General features: G+C 56.5%; 1 protein-coding gene across 7 annotated transcripts; it reads left to right on the top strand.

Moving 5' to 3' along the window:
- Nucleotides 1–743: 743 nt before the first annotated feature.
- Nucleotides 744–24019, top strand: RIMS3 (regulating synaptic membrane exocytosis 3). Of its 7 annotated transcripts, none has more exons than XM_030038560.1 (8): nt 1666–1693; nt 1825–1827; nt 11234–11503; nt 12988–13129; nt 13255–13367; nt 15072–15173; nt 15295–15434; nt 15658–24019. In XM_030038560.1, exons 3-8 carry the CDS (start codon nt 11284–11286, stop codon nt 15868–15870), a joined length of 930 nt encoding a protein of 309 aa, XP_029894420.1. In that variant the 5' UTR covers nt 1666–1693; nt 1825–1827; nt 11234–11283; the 3' UTR covers nt 15871–24019. The 7 variants fall into 7 exon arrangements, with proteins under 7 accessions (XP_029894422.1, XP_040985312.1, XP_029894420.1 ...); XM_041129377.1 differs by lacking the exons at nt 1666–1693; nt 1825–1827 and adding an exon at nt 10510–10924 and having other exon boundaries at nt 15658–15877; nt 16038–24019; XM_030038562.1 differs by lacking the exons at nt 1666–1693; nt 1825–1827 and adding an exon at nt 744–786.
- Nucleotides 24020–24185: the final 166 nt, after the last annotated feature.

Genomic DNA, 24185 nt, shown 5'->3' with positions numbered 1-24185 from the left:
GTGTTTTCACTATCTCTTCCCGCAAAACAATATGTTCCCAGGACTGACACTTTCCCCACAAAGCTGGAAGTTTGCTTTGATGAGATAGCCTTCCCTACCGAGATATTTTCAGCTAGTTTTTCTAAATATTACTCATAAAGGCCCCCTCCAGACAACCTCTCTCCCTCCCTGAGTTTGTTTATATGCTTTGAATTCTGTTAGGAAACCATCTCCCTATTTCAGCGATGTTTTATCCAAGTTTCCATATTTAGTTCTTTCAGCTATTCCTGCTCCTTAACCAGCTTTCCCGTGCACAACGCTGGGACCCGCCGCATCCCGACTCTCGCCGCTGTCCCCTTCCCTTCCAGCAGCTGCCGCAGGGGGAACTTTCCCCCCATCCTCCCTGTACCGATGGATGCCCGTTGAACACCGTACTTACCAACCCACCCCAGGGGCCACGGTCCCAAATCACCCCCCAGGCCCTGACCCCGATACGGGGAACCTGGCAAAGGCTTTTCCCACGAGGGCCAGGTGGTTTCCTGCAGCCCGGGATGCTGGTGGCAGCCCTGGGACCCCGACATGGGGAGGATGGGGAGCCCACCCACTGGGAAATCCAAGCCTGGCATTATTTTAGGGAGGGACAGAGTTAAAGTCGGTGAAGGAGGGTTTCCTCCTGGCACGTGGCTCCATGTCAGCCGTGGTGCGCAGCCTGCAGAGGCAACGCAGGGAAAGCACTGGAGGAATTTACCATGAGTAAAAAGAGACGGTGCTTGGAGAGAAATTAGTGTTTGTATTCAGGGAGCCAAGGTGAGTCCAAGGGCAGCACAGGAACCAGGGCTGCCTCTCTGTTCAAACTTTCTCCTTTGGGAGGAACCAGGGCACAAGAAGTGCCTCATTGGTCCCCATGCCTCCACGCTCGCACTCCGGTGGCAGCCGAAAGGGATCAGAGCCAAGAGGTCCAGGAGTTCCTGAAGGAGCAGGTACTGCAGCTGCCCAGGCTGAGGAGGGACCGGCTGGCAGCACTTCAGGTCTGGCTGGAGGCTCCCGCGGTCCTGTGGGCATCCCCTGGGGTCTGGCTGATGGGTGTGGGGTCTGGCTGCTGACTCCTGGGGTCCGGCTGGTGACTTCTGGGATCTGGGTGATAGTAGTGCGGTCTGGCCAGTAGCCGTTGGGGTCCAGCTGATGGGAGAAGGGTCAGGTTGGCAGCTCTTGGAGTTCAACTGATGGGTGTAAGGTCTGGCTGGTGGCTCTAGGGGTCTCTGGTTGATGGATGTAGGGTCTGGCTGGTGGTTCTTGGGCTCTTGTAGCATCTGGCTGATGACTCTTGGGGTCCAGCTGATGGGTGTAGGGTCCCGCTGGTGGCTCTTGGGCTCCGGTTGGTGGGTGTAGGGTCCAGCCGGAGGCTCTTGGGGTCCGCCTTGCAGGCGTAGGGTGCAACCAGCAGCCCTTAGCATCCGACTGATGGGTGTAGGGTCTGGCCGGTGGCTTTTGGGGTCCAGCTGGCAGCTCTCGGTGGGTAGCTGCTGGGAGCAGGACGCAGCCGCCAACTTTCGGGGGCTCATACCCTCGGGGGGGGGACGCCGGCCCCTCTCGGCGGCAGCCCGGGCCGTCGGGGCCGGGGCCGGGCCCGGGGCTCCCCCGCCCGCCGCTCCCAGCAGCCCGCCGGGGCCGAGGGGAGGAGCGGGAACGGGCGGCGGCGGCGGCGGCAGCGGCGGTGAGTGCCCGCGGTGGCGGCGACGCGGGGTGGGGTTGAGCGCTCCCGGGCACCCGGGACGGCGACCGCCTCGGTCCCCGTGGCCACCGGCGGGGAACGGGGCCGCACCTGCCTCGGAGCATCCCCGGCAGGCGGTTGGGGGGGGGCGGGCAGTGGTTTTGGGGGATGCCCGTCGCGGATGCGGTACCGGGGAGGAGCGGGATGGGCTCTCCGGCAGCCCCCGGGGGTGATGGGGGGGGGGGGAGGAGAGGTCCCGACCCCCGGTGGGACAACCCCAGTGCTCCCCCCGCGCCCCACGGCTACCAACGAGTTGCTCCTGGCATCCCTAAAACGTACCCCAGGCTCCAAGCCGAGACGTGAACACCCCGAAAACATCGCTGCACCGAAAGCATGGGGGCTGCAACCGGGCTCCCCCCGTCCCCAAGGGCTCCCCGGCTGGGCACTGCCGGGGCCGGTTTACCGGAGCCCCTCTCGGCTCCGGGCGGCGGGCAGCATTTCCCAGCCAGCGGGTCGGGAACGGGAGCGCTTTTCCCGTGCCATCCATCATCCCCGCTGAAAGCCCGTTGACGTCAACCCTGTCCCGTGCACACTGGTCCCCATCGGGAAAACGGGCATAGGGGCTGGCGAAAGCGGGGTGTCCTGCCTGGGGAGGGCTTGCTTTGGGGCCTTATCCTTGCACCGAGCAGCCCACGTAACACCGGTGCTCACCTCTCCCCGGCGTCTCCAGCCTGTGCTTTGTACATCGATTTGACTCTGCTCGATCCAGAGAGCCCATTCTGCCCTCCGTGGCGTTTTGGGCAGGTGCTGTGGCCAGTTCTGTAGGGAAGTCTGTTAAAGAACTAGTGAGGAAGAGTGAAATGATGCCCCAGGATGGGAAGAGGCCCCTGTGCTGCTCCCTGCTTACTAAAACTGGGGTTACAGTAAGTGGGGAGAAGCCCGAGGGCAGTGTGGGCATCGCTTACCCCTCGGAGCAGGGGAGCACCCGAATGGGCATGGGCCTGGCCAGCCACTGCGTCCGCTGAGCTGCTGCGGAGCGATGGCTGCTCCGCACCTCGAAATGGTCCCCAGAGCCAGGGCCACCACCTGGGTGCTGCCACTGAGCTGCAGAATTGTCCCCGCGGGAGATGGTGGCCATGCCGGGCTGTGCGATGGCCAGTGCCTGCTCCCGGGGGTCCGGGAAGCATAGCGAGGGGTCTTTTGAGGCGGAGCAAAACAATCAGCCCTGGGCTGAATTGCATCACTTGGCATCCCGTGGGGCTGCGCTGTTTATTTCATTAGTGTGCTGAGAGCAGGAGCCTGCGGATCCCCCTCGGGCCAGCGGTGTGGGGTTGGGCTTTGCTGCCATTACAGCAGCCCTGGGTTGTCTCTCCGGTGCAGGACAAGGGGCCACCTGCCCAAACCAGCCCTGGCACAGCCAGCTGCATCGCACGGCCCCTTCGCCGAGCAGCGGAGTGGCTGCTCCCGCACCTCTCACCTCCAGGCCCAGTTTAGATGCGTGCCCATTTCTTTCTACATCAACACCTCTTGAAAGCCAGCCCTTCTGCTGTGCTTACGCATCTCTCCCGAAGAGCGATGTACCTTCTCCGACATCCCTTTCCGAGGGCAAACTCCTGCTGCCTCCCACGTCCCAGCGCTCCTCTCCGCTGCACGGCACTCCCAGGCTCTCGCTTCGTCCCCGTTTCAGCCCCGTCCTTGCAGCGCTGGTCGCAATAGCCTTTGTGGGACATGGACTGAGGATGAGATCACAGCATCTTGGTCTGCCCCTTGCTTGGCCCCTTGCACCCCAAGTCAGGGGGCAAACCCAGCTTCCCCTGCACACCCCAGGTCCGTCCTCCTGCAGCTTCTGCTGCCCCTTGAGCTCAGCCGAGTCAGCCCGTGTGGATCGGGCCCCCCCGTGGGCTCACGCCTGCTCTTGCTGCGGCACAGCCCGATGGGAAGCGTCACATTGATGCAAGATGCAGTTTAAGGTTATGAAAATGCCTAATTTTCCTGCTTATTAAAACCCAAGCCGTGTGGTACCATCTCCTTGCATCCATTTCAATGCACTTAAAATGTTTTGTCACAGCATCTCAAATAGCAGGGAAACAGGCTCATTTAGTAATTATTTTAAAGTGATTTAGCGCAGGATTGACAGCCCTGCTGACACGTCATGCTTGCTGCCTGCTGGGTTCAGGGGCTCCCCGCCTGCCCTGGGATGCTGTGTCAGACCACGGAGGGATCACGGTGGGAGCCTCCGCAGGCTCCTCATCCTTCCCACAGACAAAGAGACTCCCGGAGCTGGAGGTCTCTCAGCCTGCAAATAGTGAATTGCACCTATTTTAGTTGTTGGGTGGTGGAGCGATGCGAGAGCATTTGGCCTTCGCTTCGGGCACGCTCATGCATCGCCCCTCTCCCCAGCCAAGGCACACGTGAGCTCCGGTGAGCAGCACCTCGCTGGGAGCAGCCGCTCCGGTGCCCCATCGGCCCGTCCTCCTGCTCTGCTGGAGATGCGGGTGCTGGCCCAGGAGAGCTGCCCAGGCTTCTCTCGCCAGGTTGGGCGCAGACCGTGGCGAAGCGATGAGTGTTTGACGCAGGCAGTGCCAGGCTCCCACTGTCTCTTGGCATCACTCCGGCTCCCAGAAGTCTTCCTATGGCAAGCAAGTTTTCTGCTGATCCCTGAAGAAGCTTTGCTATAATAGTGCAGTCTTAGCATTTAAAAAGCAACTTTTTCTGCAAACAGCCTGCCTTACCCCCTCCCTCCCGCTGGGCTCTGGAGGAAGCTCAGACCTGCGGGCTGGATGCAGCTGGGCAGGGTGGATCAGACCTGGTCAGACAGGGTCTGGGCTGCTGGCACCAAGCTGTCACAGGGCCACATTCACAGTCCTGCCACTGGACACAGAGCTGGGGGGGCCATGGGGTGTGTGGGTGGGTTTGGTCACCCATCCTGGAGCTGCGGGGCCGGCGGCTTGGTCCTGGGGAGCCCAACACAGGGCTGTGGCGTTGGGCACCTCTGCTGCAGGCTAGCTTAAGTGACCAGGGGCAGAATATGGTCAGTACTTGGGTTTGAACCCAAGCGGACTTCAGAGCCCTTGGCCCATGTGGGATACAGAGTCCCTGAAAGGCAAAGCAATATTCGCTAATACAGAAAGGGGAGCGAAAGGGGGGGCTGTTGGGTGCTGGCTGCCAGTAGAAGGAAATCAGATGTTCTCTGCAAGAAGAGGAGCGCTGGTAGGAGCAGCAGAAAGCCAGAGCTGATAGCAGTCCTTCCCCTGGAGGAAGCAGCTCCATGAAATATTGATGGGATTCACACACAGCAGACGAGTGGTGTGAGCTGCATTGCAGAGCTCGGAGCCGTGCAGCCGGGAAGGCAGCGGCTGCTGGGTAACGGGAAAAGCTCCTTTCCACAGCCCCTCCGTGCCGGTGGAGACTGGTACCAGCCCCAGCCCTGTCGCGGTGGTGCGAGCCCTCAGTGCCCGAGCACCAGGCGAGGGTTTGGGGTCTGAGGACAGGTGATCCCATCCCAGACCCATCTCACAGGCCACCAAAGGCCTTGGGCTGGTTTCTTACGTCCCCGCTGCCTCCCCATGGAAGTGGCCCAGTTTTCGGGGCCGCATGGCTGCGGCATCACGCTACCCAAGGCGGCTGCTGGCACCGTCCGTGGGCCTGGTCGTGCGTGTCCCCAGCGAGGTCCTGCTCCCTCCCAAGCTGCCCATCATGGCCAAAACCAGCACCAGGGTGCAGCCAGCGCAGAGGCACTGAGCTCTGCCCTGCAGGAGCTTGGTCCAGGCAGCATTTCTGCGGGATGAGACCAGACCGTCAGGGATGTCCCGATGCTTGCCGCAGTGCCATGAGCCCTCGTTCGCTGGGTAGCTAACCCAACCGGCTGGGCTCTGCGGGAGCTGGCCGTCCCCCAGCCGCAGCCCCGCCGGGTGGCTTTTGCTCCTCTGATTCTTTTATGTTGCCTGGGAAACAACAGGATTCAGCACAGATCTGATTTAACCGAGCAGCAGACGTCATGCAGGGACGTGGGGGAAAGGGACGGTGTGGTCAGGGCACCAGCCCTGGGCTCCTGGCATCTCAAGAGGGGGCTTAGCCCAAGGTCGGGCCACCAGGCAGGTGCAGACATGGGTGCCCCAGCTCCCACAACCGTCCCCCCACCCACTGAAAGACAGCCATGAGGTGGGTGCGGGAAGATGACACGTTCCTGCCTGTCCCTCCCGGAGATACTCAGTTCCCTGTCCCGGTGCTCCTGGACGGATCCAGTCTGCCAGGAGCATCACTTCTGCTGGAGCTGCGGCACCAGGCTGGCTGGAGACGTGGAGATGGATATGTGCTTTGTGAATGGGGATGGCAAGTAAATTACCATGGCCGAGGTGCAGAAACAGCTGGGACTGAGGAAGATGCACACTCCAGCATGGGACAGTCGGTTCTTCTGTGTTATTGCTGCACTGGAGACCCACACACAGGGCTGCAGCTCCAATTATCTCTTGCTCTGGGTCCCAGTGGTGCTCCCCATCCGTCCCCATGCACAGGAAAGGCACGGCAGCGCAGAGGAGACCGCTCAGAGCAGAAAGGCTGTTCAGACCCGACCTGCTCCCAGGCTTGAGGAATACCATCCCACTGCTTATCCCAGAAGAGATGCGATGCATTGCTTGGGTCACTGGAAGAGCTGGTCTCCATGAAGCCATCTCTCAGCCCTTGGGGACATCCCCAGGCCACAGCATTGGCCGCTGTTACCACCATCCCATCGGCAGGTCTGTGCAGGGGACCGAGCTCTTCACCCACACTACGACCACCAGCACTTCCCATCCTGGTGGAAAGCCTCCGGCTGCTGCAGACAGACCAGGCTGCACGGTCGCCTTCTTGGCAAAGCACACTGACACAAGCAGGTCCTGGTGCTGCTCTGCCATCCCTCCCGGAGAGCAGCTCTGGTGTTTTGTCCTCCTGCTCCCAGCCAAGTGCATGCAGCTGCCTTTTGGAGAAACATCTGGACTGGAGCAACCCGGCAGGAGCATGCCCTGGGGTTTGCCCCATGGACCTCCTCCTCTTCATCCTCCCAGGCACAGGCTTGCTAAACCTCGCTCGCACAACAGTCCGGCCTTTTTCCAGGTGCACGGGCAGGGGCTGGCGTGGGTTGGAGCACCCTCGGGCAGGAGCTGCTCCCGCAGGATCCCCGAGCACAGCACTGGCTTGGCCCCATCCCAACTTCTCCCTTCTAAGCTCCAATTTTCCTACAAATGGAGTGCATTTGGACCCATCCTTTAATTTCAAGGTTTCTGTTTCCTTTGGAGGTTGTGCAGGAGGATTAATGCTGTGCCTGCAGCAAGTTTCAGCCAGAATATAACTTTTGTAACCTGCCTGAGCAATGAGATGCTTAACTCCAGTAGCTGGAGTTACTTGCAAGTTCTCAGCTCGTCTGCACTGAATTATGCCTCTTGCTGGGCAATTAAATTTATATGAGCAACTGCCTATCAAACCTGAAGTAATTAATTAGAATTAAGTACTTTTAGGGGAAATAAGCCCTTGCCTTACTTCCTAATGCAAGGAGGAGCACGTGTTTGTGAGCTGTGCTGGTGTGGCTCGCCCCAGCGCGTTGTGCCATGCTCAGGACTGGCAGGCCCTCGTAGCGGCAGCTCTAGCAAGTTTTTCTATCCCCAAAAGTGCTGATTTTAGGGCTTACCTGCTCCAGACGTCAGCAGTATTTCAGTGCTCTCTCTCTCTCCAGGCTGGAGGCAGCCCCAGTGTGGGGGGGCCGGGGGCTGCAGGGGCAGCCCAGGGGTAAGAGGACCTGTTGCCCCACTGCCGGAGCTTTCCAACTCCCTCTCTCCCTGGGGACACCCACTTTGAGGGAGCAGACGGCCCCCAAAATCCCTCTGCCTCCTTCCCTGGCAAGGCAGCATCCCAGCCAGCCCCACCATGCTCATTTATCACTTCCCTCCTCCTCCTCCTCCGCCTCCTCCTCCTCCCCACCTACCATCAGGGGCCCTTCCCCACCTGTGTGGGGGCACCCACTGGGCTCTTCCCTCCTTCCCCAGAGCTTTTGCCAAAGCACCCAATTTTCCCCATCAATATTTTGCCCCTCGTTTCTATTTCAGTGGGATATTTGGGGCCAGGGCACCCTCGCAGCCCCGGGGTTGTTCCTCGCCACGTGCAGCCCCGGACACCGTCCGGTCACTGGGATGCACCAGCAGTGGGGCTGTACAGTCCCATCCGCTCCCTGGGGTCGCCTGCAACCCCCCACCCTCCGTGCTGCTTTGCTCCCCACTTTTCCCAGCTCTGTCATCCCCCAGCAAGTCCGTGACGCCCAGCTGGGGGGACCCAGCGGGGTCGTAGGGCACCCAAAACCTGGCACAGGGGTGCCCCCCCACCCCACCGAGGCGCATCCCACCCCGCTGGACCGCTCTGCCCCTGCTTGGGGCTGGGAGGAGAACTGGGTCAGCGATGTAACCATGGAGATGCTGAAGGAGATGCTGAAGCAGCTCCAGCACAGCCCCGCTCTCCAGAACCCTTTAAAGATTAACCAGACCCGTCACCCTCCGTCTCCAGCCGGGGATGGGGCTGGGGGGCTGAGCATCCTCGGCGGGGAGAGCTGCCCAGTCCTCCTCCACCTGCGCAGGGCGGTAAGATGCCTCCGTCTCGTTTTTTCCTTTGGGGTGCCAGTGCGGGGAGGGCAGGGCTCGGCCCAGGCAGCCTCGCCGGGGCTCCTGCGCCGCAGCGGCGATCAAAATGCAACAGGGAACCCGTTTTCCAGCCGGTGGTGCTTGTCTGTGCGTTGTGCATCGGCGTCGGGCGCCGGCTGCGTGTCCGCCAAGCAGCGGAGCAGCCGGGGGGATGCTACAGCCATGACACCTCTCCCGGTTGCTCAGTCGGTGCCCGGTGGCTCCGGGCATCTTGCAGCTATCCCAGCCCACGGGGGGAACCGGGACTGGCTGGCCGGAGAACTTCTCGGTGCTCGCGGTGGTGGTCGTCGTTTCCCGCAAGGAGGGTGCGTGGCGGCGGTAAGCGCTGGTGGGGGCTGTGGGTGCTGCCCCCCACCCCGGCGGCTTGGGGATGTGTTTCCACGGCAGGGAAGGAAGGGGCTTGCATGCGATCATGCTGGAGCGTCGCGGTCGTTTGCTCTGCGAATCCCGGTGTTTTGCAATATAGAGACTAAATAAAATATGGGGGGGGGGGGTGTGAAGGAAAACCTGGTGCCATTCCCTGAATCCCCCACCCGCTGCTGGGGAACGGGAGCTGGAGGCAGAGGCAGCATCAGGGCTGCCTGTGCCAGGCGAGGATGCTGTAGCGGTGCTGAGGCCGGCTCGGCGGTGGGAGCCGCGGGCTCCAGTGCTCGGGCATGGTCTCCGGCTCAGCTTGTCTCAGCAGCGAGCACTGGGCACCTCCCTGATCTCCCTGTCCGGCACCCGCTCTCCGCAGAGGCCAGAAGCAGATTGTGAAAAGAGATAAGGGGTAAAATTAAGGGCAGAGTAAAGAAAATCCTTCCTTTGGGCTGAGGAGCGTGTGCTCCGCTTCCTTTGCGGTGGATTATCCTTGTGTGTGTTGCATTGGAAATGATACCATTAGCGCTGTGCTCTCCTGATCTAATTTGCTTCCACCAGAGCCTGGTGCTCTCCTGGCAGCTGAAGCGCCGAGCGGGGAAAACAGCAGCAGGAGCCTTTTGTGTTTTCCTGACCATACAAATAAGAGGGCTCGGTTGTGCCACAGCTTTTCTCGCCCGTAACGCCACGTGGAGAAGCCTGAGCTGGGCACCGTGCCCGGCTGAGCCCTCGTGGAAAGGGATGCGCACTTGTTTAGGCACAGTCTAACATCAGGTTTGCAGGTGGGGAAACCGAGGCACGAGGAAGGGAAGCGGCGTGCGACAGAGGGTGCACTGGGGCTGCGGTTGGGGAAGTGGTCGGGATCCATTCCCCGCGGCAGGCGCTTCCTAAAGAGAAACCCCAGCCCTTGCGAGCGGCCGCAACAGGCTTGGAGCCGGGAGGGCTCCTGGAGAGCGGCGGGCGGCATCGGAAGGTGTTCATCCCAAAGGTCCCAAAGGTAGGGGCTCAGCCCCGACCCCTCCTCGAGCAGATGCTGAGCGTAGGGCAAGCGCTGCTGGCTGCTCTCGCCCATCTCGGCTTCCCGTCGGCACACGGCCACTCCGGGGTGGCTCCAGGCTGCGGAGCTGGTGCCGACGGCTTCATCCGAGGGGCTTGAGCCCTCGTGCAAGCGTCTGTTCAGCAGCGAGGGCAGAAAATCCCACACGCGTACGTGAGGGGAAGCATGTGCTACGGTCCTGGCACATCCCAAATCTTGCCAAATGCAAGCAGCCGTGCCGGGGTCCCGCTCAGCAACAAGCACCGCTGGGTGTGAGGAGTGGAGGGTGAAAGCGATGGGTCACTGCGCTCGCCTGAGGGAGCCTGGGCAGAGCAGGGGAGGAAAACACCAGCCAGAAGGGAAATGTGGAACGGCTGCTGCTCTCTGGAAGCTCATTAATGATATTAATGACTAATTGCCCACTTGCCCTTGTTTGCATCCCTTCTGTAATTGATAAATCCGCGAGTTCAGCGGCGCTGGAGCTGAGCCCGCGGCTCCCGTCAGGTCTCAGCCCGACTGTGCCCCTGCAAAGCTCCTTCCCCTGATGGCAGGAGGCAGCAGAAGCCCCCCGCCTTGTCCCGCTCCCCCGTTCCCAGCCATAACTTATTCTCTGTGCTTGCGGCCGTCTCTCTCTCTTGAAAGAGAAATATTTTTCCAGGCGCTGCCTCCATCCATTATCATAAAGTGGCTTCACTTGGCCTGGAGTTAATAATTCACCTTTCCTTGGAAGATGGATGCTCCCATCCCACTGGAGTTTAAATATTCATGGGGAAGGGAAGGCAGGAACCGCGCGGGAGGTTTGGCAGCCTCGTCGCAGCCTCTGCCGCCAGCAAACAGCCCGGCACCCTCGGCGGATCTGCGGGGCCCCTCCAGGCACCGTCTGCTGCCAGGGCTTCACCGTGGACCCCAGCAGCAGCAGCCCGGCGTGTTTTGCTGGGCAGGGGCTGGATCCAGCCCCCGTGGCAGGCAGCCGTCTCGGGGTGGAGCAGAGGCACGCCCGGAGCAGCACGTAGGGATGCTGCAGCCGCGGTTCGGAGAAGATGACGCGTGGGAGGAACTTTGCCGGTTGCAATTTTGGGCACCTGCAGCGGGGGTGGACGGGGCTGTCCCCAAGCGTCAGGGTCCCCTCCTGCTCCCAAGCCAGGCGGGTTGGTGACACACCGAGACCTCTGCCCACCGGTGGGTCGCTCCGGGACGGCAGGGGCTGCCTGGGTCCCACAGGGCGCTGGGGCAGGGCTGGTGGGTCCACCCCATGACCCGGCTGCGTGGGGAGGGGGGGTCCTGCACCCCTTCCCTCGCCGCACCCTGCCCCGACGGGTGGGGAAAAATGGTCCCGATGGGTTGCGCCACCTGAATTTCGTGGTGCTTTGGGCGACCGTCCATCCCCACGGGGCTGCTCCGGGTGTGACAGCGGTGACATGGCCAGTGCCACCGCGCAGCGTCGCTGGCCTTGACGCATCCCCCGGCTTCCCCCCCCCCCCACCACAGCTGATCCCACCCAGCAGAACCGGGGCCGGCGAGCGCGCGAGCGGCTGACCATGTTCAACGGGGATGCCAGCTCCTCGGCGGCCAGGAATGTCGTCCGCAGCTCCAGCATCAGCGGCGAGATGTACAACATCGAGAAGAGCGCGCGGGGCAGCGCCGACTCCGTCGCCGTCACCGCCAGCAAGAAGAGGCGCTCCAGCCTGGGTGCCAAGATGGTGGCCATCGTGGGGCTGTCCCAGTGGAGCAAGAGCACGCTGCAGCTCAACCAGACCGGTGAGCTGCCGCGGCCCCCCCCCCAACAGCGCTGCCAGCCCCCCCCCCCCAACTCGGCCCTTTGCTTTTAGGAGAGGTGCATGCTCCTGGCTGCCCAAAGCAATGCTCTAGCTGCCTGTGTCTGATGAAGACACCTAAAAAAGCCCATTATAAATGCCCCCCCTCCGCACACTGGTACTTCTCCAGGTGCCAAAACCATTTGCAAACCTGAGACAGGGATGTTGCCGGAGCTCTGCCTGCGTGGGGGGGGTCTGGGCTCAGCGTCCCCCCACCAGTAATGGCCAGTCCCAGCTGCGGGCAGGGAGGGAAGGAGGGAACTCGAAGAAAGGACTTGTCAAACGGTCTGGCTCTGGGAAATATTTAAATGCTTAAAATAGCTTTTTAAAGGGCGGGGGAAGCAAAAAGCTCATTTTTAGTGCAGGCTTTTTCTCTAGTTATTGCTTTTTTATTCCGGTTCTTGTTGGCATTTTGTGATTCAGGAGATGTTCTATAAAGAGAGAAGTTAATTTGGAGTCCTCCAGCCCCGCACATCCAAGGTGTTTCTGAAGGGGTATAATTATCCCCAAAAGCCAAGCAAAAAGTGCCGGAGCCAGGCAGAACCGCACCTGGGGACGGCAGAACCGGGACCCTCCTGGCTGCCAGTGCCCGGGGGAGCAGTGCCCGCTCCAGGGGGGCTGCCAGGATCAGGCAAAGGCTTCCACAGGGGCAGCCCCGAATTAGCAGGACAAACCTGACTCGCCCAGGAGCAGCCGTGGCGCGGTGCCGACACACACGTGCTAACGCGGCAGGAGCAGGGCTGCTGGCGATGCCAGGGCTGCCGGCAGTGCCAGGCCTGCTGGCGATGCCAGGGATGGATGCTCGTGCCACACTCCTCCTCCTGCCATCTGCCACGGCCTGGGACACGTGGCGGCGGGGACGGTGTAACTGCGTGGAGATGCAGAGAACATCAGTCAGCGCCGGGGCTGTGCCCGCTTGCGGCACTGGGGGTGCCCGTCCCCTGCGGCACAGGGACATCGGCACGTGTCGATGGGGCGCTGGGGATTTTGGAGACCGGGAGGCGGGCTGGGATGGTGTCAGCACGTGTGAGCTGAGCGTGGCAGGTCTCGGCACGTGGGGGAGATAGCCGAGGTGCAGGTGGGGCTCTCAGCCATGCAAAGGCACGATGGCGTTGGTGCTGAGCAAGGGCTGTGGGGAGATGGGGCTGGGACATGGGGGGGGGGGGGCACAGGCAGTCTATGGTTCTCCAGCACGGTGTGCATGGCACCGGGACACGTGCCCGCGTGGGGTCCTGCAGGATTTCATCCCCAGGGAAAGGTTGCATAAGTCGCAATGAATAACGTACTGAAGGAAGGCAGGGAGCAGCGCGTGGGGAGGCTCTGGCCGTGCGCGGCACCCGGTTCTTCCACCTGGTTTGACGCCCATCCCGCAGGAGGGTCCGGGGGCAGCGAGCGCTTCCCGGGCTCACCCCCTGTCTCGGCTTCCAGAGGGTGGTCCCAAAAAGCTGCGCAGCAACATCCGGAGGAGCACGGAGACCGGCATCGCGGTGGAGATGAGGACCAGGGTCACCCGGCAAGGCAGCCGGGAGTCCACCGACGGCAGCACCAACAGCAACAGCTCCGACGGCATGTAAGGCACCGCGGGGGGACGGGAGCCGGGGCTGGGCACCCCTCCCTGTGCTCTCGGGGGAAAAAAACCTCGCTTGAGACCCGGCAGCCCGACGCTCCGCAAAAGCCCTTTGCTCTCCTTGGCAGGTTCATCTTCCCCACGACCCGGCTGGGCGCCGAGAGCCAGTTCAGCGATTTTCTCGACGGGCTGGGGCCAGGCCAGCTGGTGGGGCGGCAGACGCTGGCCACCCCGCCGATGGGTGAGTGCCGGCCGAGGGGGGGGTCCCTGCCTGAGGATGGGGGTGCCGTGTCCAGCCCCGCAAAGCAAGGGCTGTGTCTCGCCCGGTGCGGGGCTGGGCACGGCAAAAGGATGCTCCGGCAAGAGGGAAGGGGCTGCAGTGGTGGCAGGGGGGGGGAAAGCGTCCGCGTGCTCTGGTTCCGGGGGTCAGGCTCGATTCCGGCAGCATCCCTTGCTGCCGAGCACGTGCTGGGTCGGTGCATGGCTTGCAAATGCTCTGGCCTTCCCCTGCTGCTCCCGCCGTCGGCTCCGCGAGGGGAGGGAATGTCCCGTGGAGGGCTCGGGGCAGGATACGCGCCGGGGAAAGCAGCAGCTCTGCTTTTTCCTGAGGCCTCTTCTGCCCCTCTGCTGTGCATCAGCTCCTCCTCCGAGCATCCCGCTGCAGAGGGGACCCAACAAAACCGCGTTTTGTTCCATTTTTCCTTTTTAAATCCAAAATGGCTACAGAAAGTCACACCCTAAGTCTGAATTTCCAGCCAGCAGCAGCGTGTCCCCAGCTGCTCCCAGGGCACACCAAGGCGTCTGCCCCGTGTCCTGCTGAGGGGCCGGAGCTGCTGGGAATGGGGAGAGCTGCCCCGGGGGGGGCCACAGGAACCAGGGTCCCCCATCCTGACCCCCAGTCCCCCCAGCACAGGCCATCACTGGTCCTGCTGGCACCCCATAAACCCCAGTGGGAGGGAACGGAAGGGAAAGGGGGCGGTTGGACCCCGCTGGGTTTGCCCACCTTCCCGGGGAAGGGACAACATTGGCTTCCCTTGGGATGAGGTCCCGCAGTGCCCGCGGCATGCCGAATCCCTACAGCTCCTGCCGTTCCCCCGCCGCGGCATCGGCTCGTTCCTCTGCTGCCGGCCGGTTCCTCGCGCAGCCCCCGGCGCTGGCCCCGAGTTGCTGTTGAAATGCCAAGTGTGTTTTGAGAACATCCAGGTTCATCTCGCTCCTATTAAACCCTGCTGGGACGTCAGCTCGCCCCTTCCCCGTCCCCACTCCCTCCCCGGGGCCACAAGGCAGCGAGCGACGGGGACCCACCGGCCAAGGGACGTACGTACGTACAAGCGGGACAGCGTAAGTGGGAGAACAACTTCGCACCAAGCTCAAGAGGTGCCCGGCCGTGTTTTTTCCCGCAGATGCTCCTCTGCAGGGAGCGGGGAAGGACCCTGGTGAAGTGCCCTGGGGAGCTGGGGGCTGGCGGCTGCTGGGGTGCTCAGCCACCGACCCCTCCTGCCCCAGCCTCCCCGGCCCTTGCCGAGGTCTCGCGGTTAATCTCAGCCCCTTTTCCCATCACAAGGGAAAAAAAATCGCCCTGCAAGGCTGCCGTGGGATGGAGCTGGCAGGGAGGGTGGGGAGGAGGTGGCTCTCGCCCGGTTCTCTCTTCGCTACTCGAATCCAAGCATCTTCACATCAGCTCGGCTTTGTCCTTCCTCCAAATTCACAATAAATCACACGCCCGGTGGCAGGATGCTCGGTGTGCTTGAGCGCTGGGTGCTGAGGATGGGGGAGCAGGCAGTGGTGGGGGGGTGAAGGGGCTGCCAGCCCCGGAGACGACTTCTCCCACCTGCTTTTTGGCAGCACCAAAAAGGAGAGCTGGCGAGGACGCAGGGCTGCGGCCATCCCCGGTGGGAGATGGCCATCGGGGAGGGTGCTGAGCACGTCTCGTCCCTCCGCCTAGGCGATGTCCACGTTGGCATGGCTGACCGGAACGGGCAGCTGGAGGTGGAGGTGATCCAGGCGAGGGGACTTATCCCGAAGATGGGCTCCAAGTCCATCCCTGGTAGGTGGCTGGGGAGGGAGCGGGTCAGGGACGGAGCGGGGGTGATGGAGAAGGGCACTGTGCCGGGACCATCACAGGACCCTGCTCCAAATCACTGTTTCTCGCCCGTTTTCCAACGCAGCCACCTACGTGAAAGTTTACCTGTTGGAGAACGGCGTCTGCCTCGCCAAGAAGAAGACCAAGGTGGTGAAGAAAACCTGTGACCCGTCGTACCAGCAGCCTCTGCTCTTCGAGGAGAGCCCCCAGGGCAAAGTCCTGCAGGTGATGTACTCCCCCCCCAGATACGTGGGGACAGGGAGGGATTAGGGGAGCAAGGACAGGGCATAGAAACCCAGCGTCCTCACTGCTGTCCTTCAGGCCGCAGCCTCCCTACGCCAATCGCGGCAGGTCCTTTCTGGCCAGGCACGCCGAGTTTGCCGCATTTTCCCCAAAACTCCCAGCTGGCGAGCGGGGCAGCTCCCCTGACACCTCCTCTGCCCCGCAGGTGATCGTCTGGGGAGATTACGGGCGCATGGACCACAAGTGCTTCATGGGGATGGCCCAGATCATCTTGGAGGAGCTCGACCTCTCCAGCGCGGTCACGGGCTGGTACAAACTCTTCCCCACCTCCTCGCTGGCCGACTCCAGCATCGGACCTCTGACGCGCCGCCTCTCCCAGTCCTCCCTGGAGAGTTCCACCAGCCCCTCCTGCCCGTAGGCGGCAGGTTGGTGGGAGAGGCCGGGAGGGGAAAGGAGACGTCCAGACCTACCAAAACTGTTAGTGGATAGCTGTAAATATCCTGTCCTATTTTTTTTTTTTTTTTTTTTTTTTTTTTTAAATCTCCTTCCTGAAATAAACCTGCTCTCGACACGCTCCTCCCCAAGCACGCATCCCGGTGCGCAGAGGGGGACGTTGGAGAGGGAGCGAGGGCTGTGTGATTTGAGGCAGGGGGAAGGAGAAGCGAAAAAAAAAAAACCTCCCCCCCGCCGTGAGGCAGACCGAGGGCTGCGACTGCCGACCGATCCCGAGACTGTTACCGCACCTCGTCCCGGCACCCCGTCGGAAAGAAATCGAAGCGACGTGTTTCTCTCCTGACCACCCAGCGAGAGCATCTCGGTCTGATTCATTCAGCGCCACTGCAAGCAGCATGTTGACGAGGTTTTTTTTTCCTTCGATTTCATTTCCTTGCCTCTGAGGAAAAGGTAGCTTTTCAAAGAAAAAAAAAAACTCAGAAAAAAAATCCAACTCAGCACTATTTTTTTTTTTTTTCCAAGGAATGTAGCATCTTCTATTATGTAGCTTGCCACGTGCTAACAACACACTCACTCTCTGCAATATCTAAGAGACTCCGGATTGACCGGAAACATCTGCCAGTCACTTCCCATTTGTTCGTTTTCTGACACAAATCCTGCGACACTGAGCAAGCACTTCTGGTGGCCATTTTTCTTTTTTTTTTAAATTCTTTTTTTTTTTGGTAGCATGTAGCCTGTGACCAGTGACATTGCCAAAGCAAGAAAGAACAGAAAAAGGTGCACTCACCTCACCGAAGCATACGCTGGTCTTGTCCTCGTGTTTCACCACTGACTGTGGTCTTGTATGGCCAAAGCAAGACCCAAAATATAAACTCTGTGATGCCTCACGTGAAAATTTGAGTCAGGAGAAGGTGACTTGACGGAGCAGGAGTACCGTGATGTTGGTCGATCGTCTGCCTCCCAGCCCCTTCCTCGCGCGAGGGCCAGCTCGAGGTCTGGGATGCTCTCCTCGGGTCTGGGATGCTCTCCTGGATACTTGAATTTCAAGTAGGAGCAGAGGGTTTGCCAGACCCCGCGGCAGGACGCACCTTTCTCTAACTCTCGACTTGTTGGTACGCTACAGGGGAACATCTCAACAGCATCTTCTGCTGATCTGGAATTAGGGTGACTGAGAGGTTACGAACAAAGGACTAGATGCTTTGAATTTATTATCAGGATGAGTGTTTTGGGTTTTTTGTTTGTATGTTTTGTTTGTTTGTTTTTAAAGCAGCATTTTGGTTCCCCCCAAGGGACCAGTTCTTGTAGCAAAACCGAGAATTACGGAAGCTTTTTTTGAAGGTGCCTAATGAAATTTGCTGAAAATACTCAGGGGAGACACCACTAGAAACTCCGGTTTCTTCATAAAATATACTTAACACAATGACTGTCCTGAAGGATCAGTTTCCAAAAGAGAGAAAAAAAACCAACACGCCAAAAGATGAGCAGTCTTGAGACTGGAAGAGGACAAAAGGTTAATGGGGAATTTTTGCCGACCAGATGGCTCTGACCTTCAGTCTTTAACACAAATCAACCCACAGCACAGTTGGGATTTTTTACAATTATTTATTGGCAAAGCAGAGAATTTCACAATGCACAGAGCACAACAAAACCAACCTGTGGTTCTCCTGGTGACGCCAGAAACGATGAACCAGCTCGAACCTGTTGCCACAACGGAACAAAACCAAACCTGAAGGAAAAGACTGTTGCGATGAAGCTGTCTCCTCCACAAACCCAAAACCGGGGGTCAGCAATACTCCACTGCTCAGCGCCTGGTTTACCCGACACCACCATGATTTTAGCAACATCGTGTCAAGGAATTTCAGCTGCTGTCATGGACTTGGGATCTGTACCAAATCAAAATCACTACAGACCTCCAAGAAGAGAATAGGCTGGATGCTGCTGAACAGGGGTGGAGAGGGGTCTGCTTCAGGACCCCAATGCCCACCTAGGAAAGGATTAAATCCTCATCTGCTAGAGCGGTAAGTGCTTGTTCAAGCAATACGCAGTGATTTCTGAGCTCGTGCTGAATGGTGATGCACAGGGCCGTGGGATGCACTAACAGTTTCAAGCGGATTGAGGAAGCAAACTCGGTGCCCTGACTACTGAAACAGGAATAAACAATGGTTTGAACATGATGTTCCTTCCAGAGCAGTTATATGAGGTCAACGACGCCTGGATGAGGCTAAACTTTCTCTGCCCTGGTGTGCTGGATTTTTGAATATACGTGAGGGAAGGCATCTTAAGAGGAAAAGCTTTCTGCTCCTTCAAGCTAACATTATTTGCTTTTGCTTTACCAACTCTATTTTAATGGAAAAATGAAAAATCTGCCTGTGGTGGGACAATAACCATGTCCAGGGGGAAATGGAATAGCAGTGTGGGCAGAGCAGGGAGCTCTGCAGGTATTTTCTGCTTACTGGTGTGGAGACAGCATCCCACCCCCTTACCCCTTCCAGCGCAGAGCTCGCTGGCTGTAAATTTCTCCAGCGAGTTGCAGAGCTTTACTGCTCCCCCTCTCCGCAAGCAACATAATGCTTTTCTTGAGACAGAGAACAGAAGCGGATGAAAAGCAGCAGGAACACCGGGACAGCCGGACACACACCCACAGCAGCAGATGCCTGAGGTCTAGCAAAAGGCTCACTGGTTCTGCACCAGTTGAAAAACCTGCCCTTGCTGGCACGTGGAAAAATCCAGAGAAAAGAACTATCATCTGGAAGGCGCACCTGGGTACTCCAGGGAACAGGGAAAACCCAAATACTTTGGCTTATTTTTTATCATCGATAGACTGAGGATGCGTTGGAGGGTAACAGCACAGCTAACATCAGAACAAACTGCACCCCAGTTCTTCTTCAGTGGTGTATTCTCGTTTGCTGCAACGCGATGGGTTTGTGGGAACGATTCCTCCTGCTCATTGAGAGACCGGCAAGGTGGAGCCACCGTGCCAGTGACTTCAAATGATTGTCACTTACTCACTAAACTGAAATCCATCAAGACCTTAGCTTCTTCACTTTCAGCACTACGTGTCCAGTCCCCACAGGGAACTGGTACTCACTTCTCTGGGGAAGCATCTGGGTCAGGACCCACCTTACACTTGTGTGGAAAAACTAAAATGGGAGAAGAGACCAAAGTGTGCCACGTTTACATTGCAACATCAGCTCCTTCTTAGTTCTGAATGCGTGAGACCATGTGTCAGACGTTTTCCCTCCTCGAACAACACGAACAAAAAAGCCAAGACACCCAGTTGCTTTCTACACGCGACATACCAGAAAAACCACAAGCTTCTGGACTCCAGGTTTTTTTCTGGGGGAATGTTTCATTGCAAAGGGCATTTTTTTTTTTAATGTACTATATGATTTGCAAAAGGTGGCCGCACTGACTAGGTACTACGCGTTAGGTTATTTCCTCTCTTCCCTCCACCTTCCATTGTGAAAGGAAATTCAAACCATTTGACTTTTCAGGTATTTTCCCCTAGAAAGAATAATTAATATTAAACTGAATCAGCTTTGCAGCCCATTTTATACCCAGCACCCCCAGCAGTAAGTGAGGAGCAAGTAGCATGCAGCAACCACCTGAGACACAGAAGACCTTACTATAGCACAGCCGACAGTAGATGCTGGTGTCAGAATCAAGGCACCCTACTTGAGTAACAAGGATGGATTTTGCCAAAATAGCCTTGAAATGATACTTAAACATCCCCTAAACGCTAGTAAAACAAGACACGGCCATGCAGCAAAGCACAGAAAACACAACATGATTTCATGCCCAGGCCTAAGTTATCCCTGGGTGTTCTACAAGCCTGGGAAAGGCTTTATTTGCCAAAGTTGAGTGAAAATTTTCTAGGGCACCAGAAGGTGGGCCAGGCTTCTGGGCTCAATCAGAAATTAACTCCTGTTTCATCAACGTGGTAGCATGTTGAAAGCATGGGGAGAGGATGCTTAGACATAGTTTTCCTGAAATCAAGTGAGATATAGAACAATTACCTGGCCAGCAATCAGAAAACTAAACCCATTAAGTGGCTTTGGAAAATGCCACAGAGCAACTGAGACGGTGGGAAGTATTCCCTCCCTCCACAGCCACCTTTTCCAGCTCTTAAAACCGTTTCTCCAGAAACAGTTACAGATGTAGCTCTTGATTGCAAATAGGAGACCAGAAATTCCCACAGGAGTGGGATCAGGATTCCCTTCGCTGATAGGGAGTTGCTTCTGTTCACCGTCTTACACGACTGCTTTAGCAGTGATGAGACTTGAAAAGTCAAGCCTGTATTTGTACGTGTTTGCGCACATCAGTGCACGTGAAAGGAATTAGTACGTTTAAATACCTTCGCTTGTTTAAGTGGGCTTGCAAATACTCAGCAGCAGTGAGTACAATTTAAGGGTCTTTACTGATATAAGACCATTTATAAAAACATCACCGGTGATGTTTTTTCAGGCATAAAGAGTCCACCTCCTATTTTCTTCCAGTTGACTCAGACACTTCTTCCCAGATTGATGTGAAACGCTTGGACAATGCACATCCATAAACTTCCTAAAGGGTGTGCATTTGGTTACTGATTTGGAAAATAACTGCATTTTAAAGGTCAAGAAACAGTGTTCAGGCACCGTTCTTCTTGATGGCTGAATTCAAAGTCTGAATATGCTTTGCATCACAGATGGAAAAAGATATTAAGAGCTCTCTGCTTTCCTTTGGGTTTTCATGCCTCCAGACAGATCTGTAAAATTACCTTCAGTAAAAGCAAGGTTTGCATCCTGTGATGTGCCAAAGGCATGACAGCCCGCTCCAATGTTTCTCTAGCAAAGCTGTTTCAACTGGAATTCTTCCTTCTACTTCATGTTCACAAGCATAGAAAACACCCCAACCCTTGGCTGGTTGTTAGAGGTGCAAGCATTATGTTTATGAGCTAAAAAGAAGGTTGAAAGGCTGCAGAAAAACTTCCTATGGAAAAAGAAGTGTCTGCAATAAGCATGGTTGGCATTGGTGGGGTAAAGATGTGCTACGTGTAACACAGCTGAAGTCATACAAAACAGACTCAGTGACCAGATGTGACAATAATGCTCACCCAAACTGAGCTGGTCCGTATTTGGGGAAGATTTAGGTTTTAAAAGTAGACTTGGAAAAATGTACAGTAAAGGGCCTAAGTGTTTGTCTTGCTGTCTGAATAACCGCCACACTGTTTAACCCTGATCATCTGCCTCCGGCGCAGACACCAGAACGGAGCACAGTAGCATCTAGGAATCCAGGAGAAAGCAGCTTGATTTAGTAGCTGCCACCAAGACCCAAGAGCTGGTGTGACCACTGTGCCTGTCTGGAGCTCTGAATATTGGTATACCTCATTTCCCCCCCACCCCTCTTTTTCTCTTTTTTTTTTTTTTTAAGAACCAGAGGTTAGTGCACTCTACCACATTCAGGTTATTTTTTGTTGTAACTGTGCAATGAAGAGCAATTATACGGGGTGTGCATTTACCACCTGCTCCCATGCTGGCTCCTGCGAGCCCAACCTCCGCTTCGTTTAGCACTTGCACTATTGATTGCTGAGCTAAAGGGCAAGGGAAGCAAGAAGCCAGAGTGCTTCTCTGGAAGGAGGGATGATTCGGCTGGACAGTAGGTATCCCCTTTCATCTCTCCTGTTAAAAATCATGTAGATAAATGGGGCTCCAAAGGCTGCCCCCCTTAGCCCGACACAGGCGGGTGTTTGCAGTCCTGCTCCCCCAACAGTCCTCCCCTCCCGCAAAGGGCTGGGAAGGAGGTGAGCATCTCTGATGCGACGAGCTGAGGACAGTGCTGCTGCTCTTGGAGGGGCACTAAACCCTCACTAAAGCATTTGCCTGTAGTGCAGATGGAGAGGGAGCCTCAGAAGTAGGCAGAAAGGGCATCCCTCAGGCAGGAGGACGGGTATTGAACATTGATCTGATTTCCTAACAGGGTCGCCGTCTGTATATATCTGCTAGATCCCAGCACTCGCTAAAAAAAGGGAACTTTGTCCTAAACACTTGCAGTGAGAACCGTGAAGCAATGCTTGATGTCAGAGAGCCTCGGGACGGAGCAGCACTCCCCTCCTTGTACCCAACTAGCCAGGGACCCTGGCAGCGGATGCCTCTTGAATGTTAGCACTTTGAAGTTGGTGGCCTTGTTTTCTTAAAAGGGCTTGATCTTTTCATGCAGTTAAAACTAAATAATCTTCCCCATCATGTTGTCCTACTCCCCACCTCAAAATTAAGCTATGAACAAGCACCCGGACCATTTAAGATATTATCCAGGCCTCAAGAATCTGTCATTAATCTCAGAAGTTTATACCTCAAATGTAAAAACATACACATCTGTCTTAGCAACAACACTTGGTAAAGTAGCAGCTCCAAGTCTGAATAGAAGTTTGTCCTTGAATTTGATTACTAACAGCACCAGGAAGAAAAAAACAAAACCAAGCACACAGAGAAAAGCACCAATGAGTTTTTTAGAAGCACCCAAACTGAAGCATTCATCCTATCAAAAAATTCAGAATTTATATTCCCAAACAAGACACATGAGGGATTTTACCTATACGTTACAAATCTTTAAACACAGCCTATGCCTTTTAATTGCATTAGACCCCTAAAAAGTATGAGGGGGCATAAAAGGGTCCAAGATCATTAAAGGTAGGAGGCAATGAGAGATGCGCCCAGAACAACTCAAGCCAGCCAGTCTTTTCTAACCATAGCCCTTCTTCTCCAGGTAGCTGCTTCAGAAGGCTAAAACGAGTATCTTGACAGGGGTGCATCATACGAAAGCGATACAACCAAGCAAGGACACAGAAATCTATGCTACTTCACATTTTCCATCCTAAAGTCCCCAACAAGTTGCATTGAAAAGAATTACCTAAACCAAGAGACTCCCATTAGATTGGGAAGTTGTCAGAACTCCATTAGCCACGAGTTAATTGCTACTATGAGCTTAGCCTTCAGTCTCTAATGAAAAAGGTAGCAGACATCTCACCACGAGTGGCACACGTCAACCTTAACGTCCTTCTGTGTGCATCCATTACCTAAGGGGAAAAGGAGAGTTAGGTGCAGAACTCGTACAGGACTGACACACTCACCCTGGGTAGCTTTGTACTTTTGGAAGCCAGGATGTGATCGCATTAGTGAACCAACTTGGCTGCCTTCACTAGCCCACTCGTATTTTGTGATAAACTTTGCTTTGATGACAGATTCATAAGTTTAACAACTCCACCTTAAAACAAATGCCGCAGAGGGGGGAACTAGGGGGTCCTTTAAGCCCTGGTTCCATGTTCAAGACAAGGGGATGGGCTTGTGATGGATGCTTGAGAATGGTAATAGATTTAAAAAAGCAAATGGCAATTTTATACCTGTGTTATGTAATGTTTTATATGTGTGTGGTATTTCTTAATGTAAAACTCTTGTATTTTTGTGGTTTATATGCAGCAGGACTGATGGCTGTGAGGGTGCACGCTATTTTGTAAAATATTCTTAGCCAGTTTTCCCAAGGAGGAAAAAACTGAAGTATTCACATTTTCATTGGCTTGTACCTGCATGTACAGTATTGGGGCAGCAAGTGAAGATGATTAAAGCCAGCTTGAAAACTTTTTTCTGCGCTTGAGTTGAGCTTCTCAAAACATCCAGCCCAAAACGAAAAAAAGCCAACCCTCCCCCACCACCAAACCAGATATGCTGGGGAGGAGGGGAAGAGGAAGAAACCCTCTTTTTTCTGAGAAGAGCAGGTTTTGACTTGAGGAAAGAAATACCATAATTAATATGCAAGCAGAGTACCATCAACTCAAGGCTCATACAATTAGCTGAGCTCTCTCCCCAGCAGCTGCACATAGCCACCCACAAGCCTAAGGAAAACTGGCCTTCATATCTGTTCTTTAGGCAACTCCTAAATGCCCCAGCCTGTTACCACTTTTTGTAAAAGCTTGTAAATTTACCTTTTGGATAGGCCTTGGTCAGGTTTCATTGAACATTAGTGTAAAGCTGCAGTCCTAATAATTTAAGTTCTCCCTGCAGCCACAGCTGCAGGAACGCTGCGTTTACCCACACCCCTAAGCTGTGAGTCTCTCTTGTATATAAAAGTGTCAACTGACCTGATTCTGCCTCTGCTGAGCCTGGTTCTTTGTGTACCGATAGTCCTTAGCTTTCAGGCAAACGCTATTCTCGCCTGACATTTGGGACACAGCCCTGCACCAAAGCAGATGGAGTTGGTCTGATTTGGATGAAAGGCTCCAAGTCCCCACACCTGAAGTGAACAACTCAC

The sequence above is a fragment of the Aquila chrysaetos genome, chromosome 16 (assembly GCF_900496995.4).
Source record: "Aquila chrysaetos chrysaetos chromosome 16, bAquChr1.4, whole genome shotgun sequence".
Lineage (NCBI taxonomy): Eukaryota > Metazoa > Chordata > Aves > Accipitriformes > Accipitridae > Aquila > Aquila chrysaetos.
The sequence above is the reverse complement of the archived record's forward strand: the minus strand, read 5'-3'. Positions and strand labels throughout refer to the sequence as shown.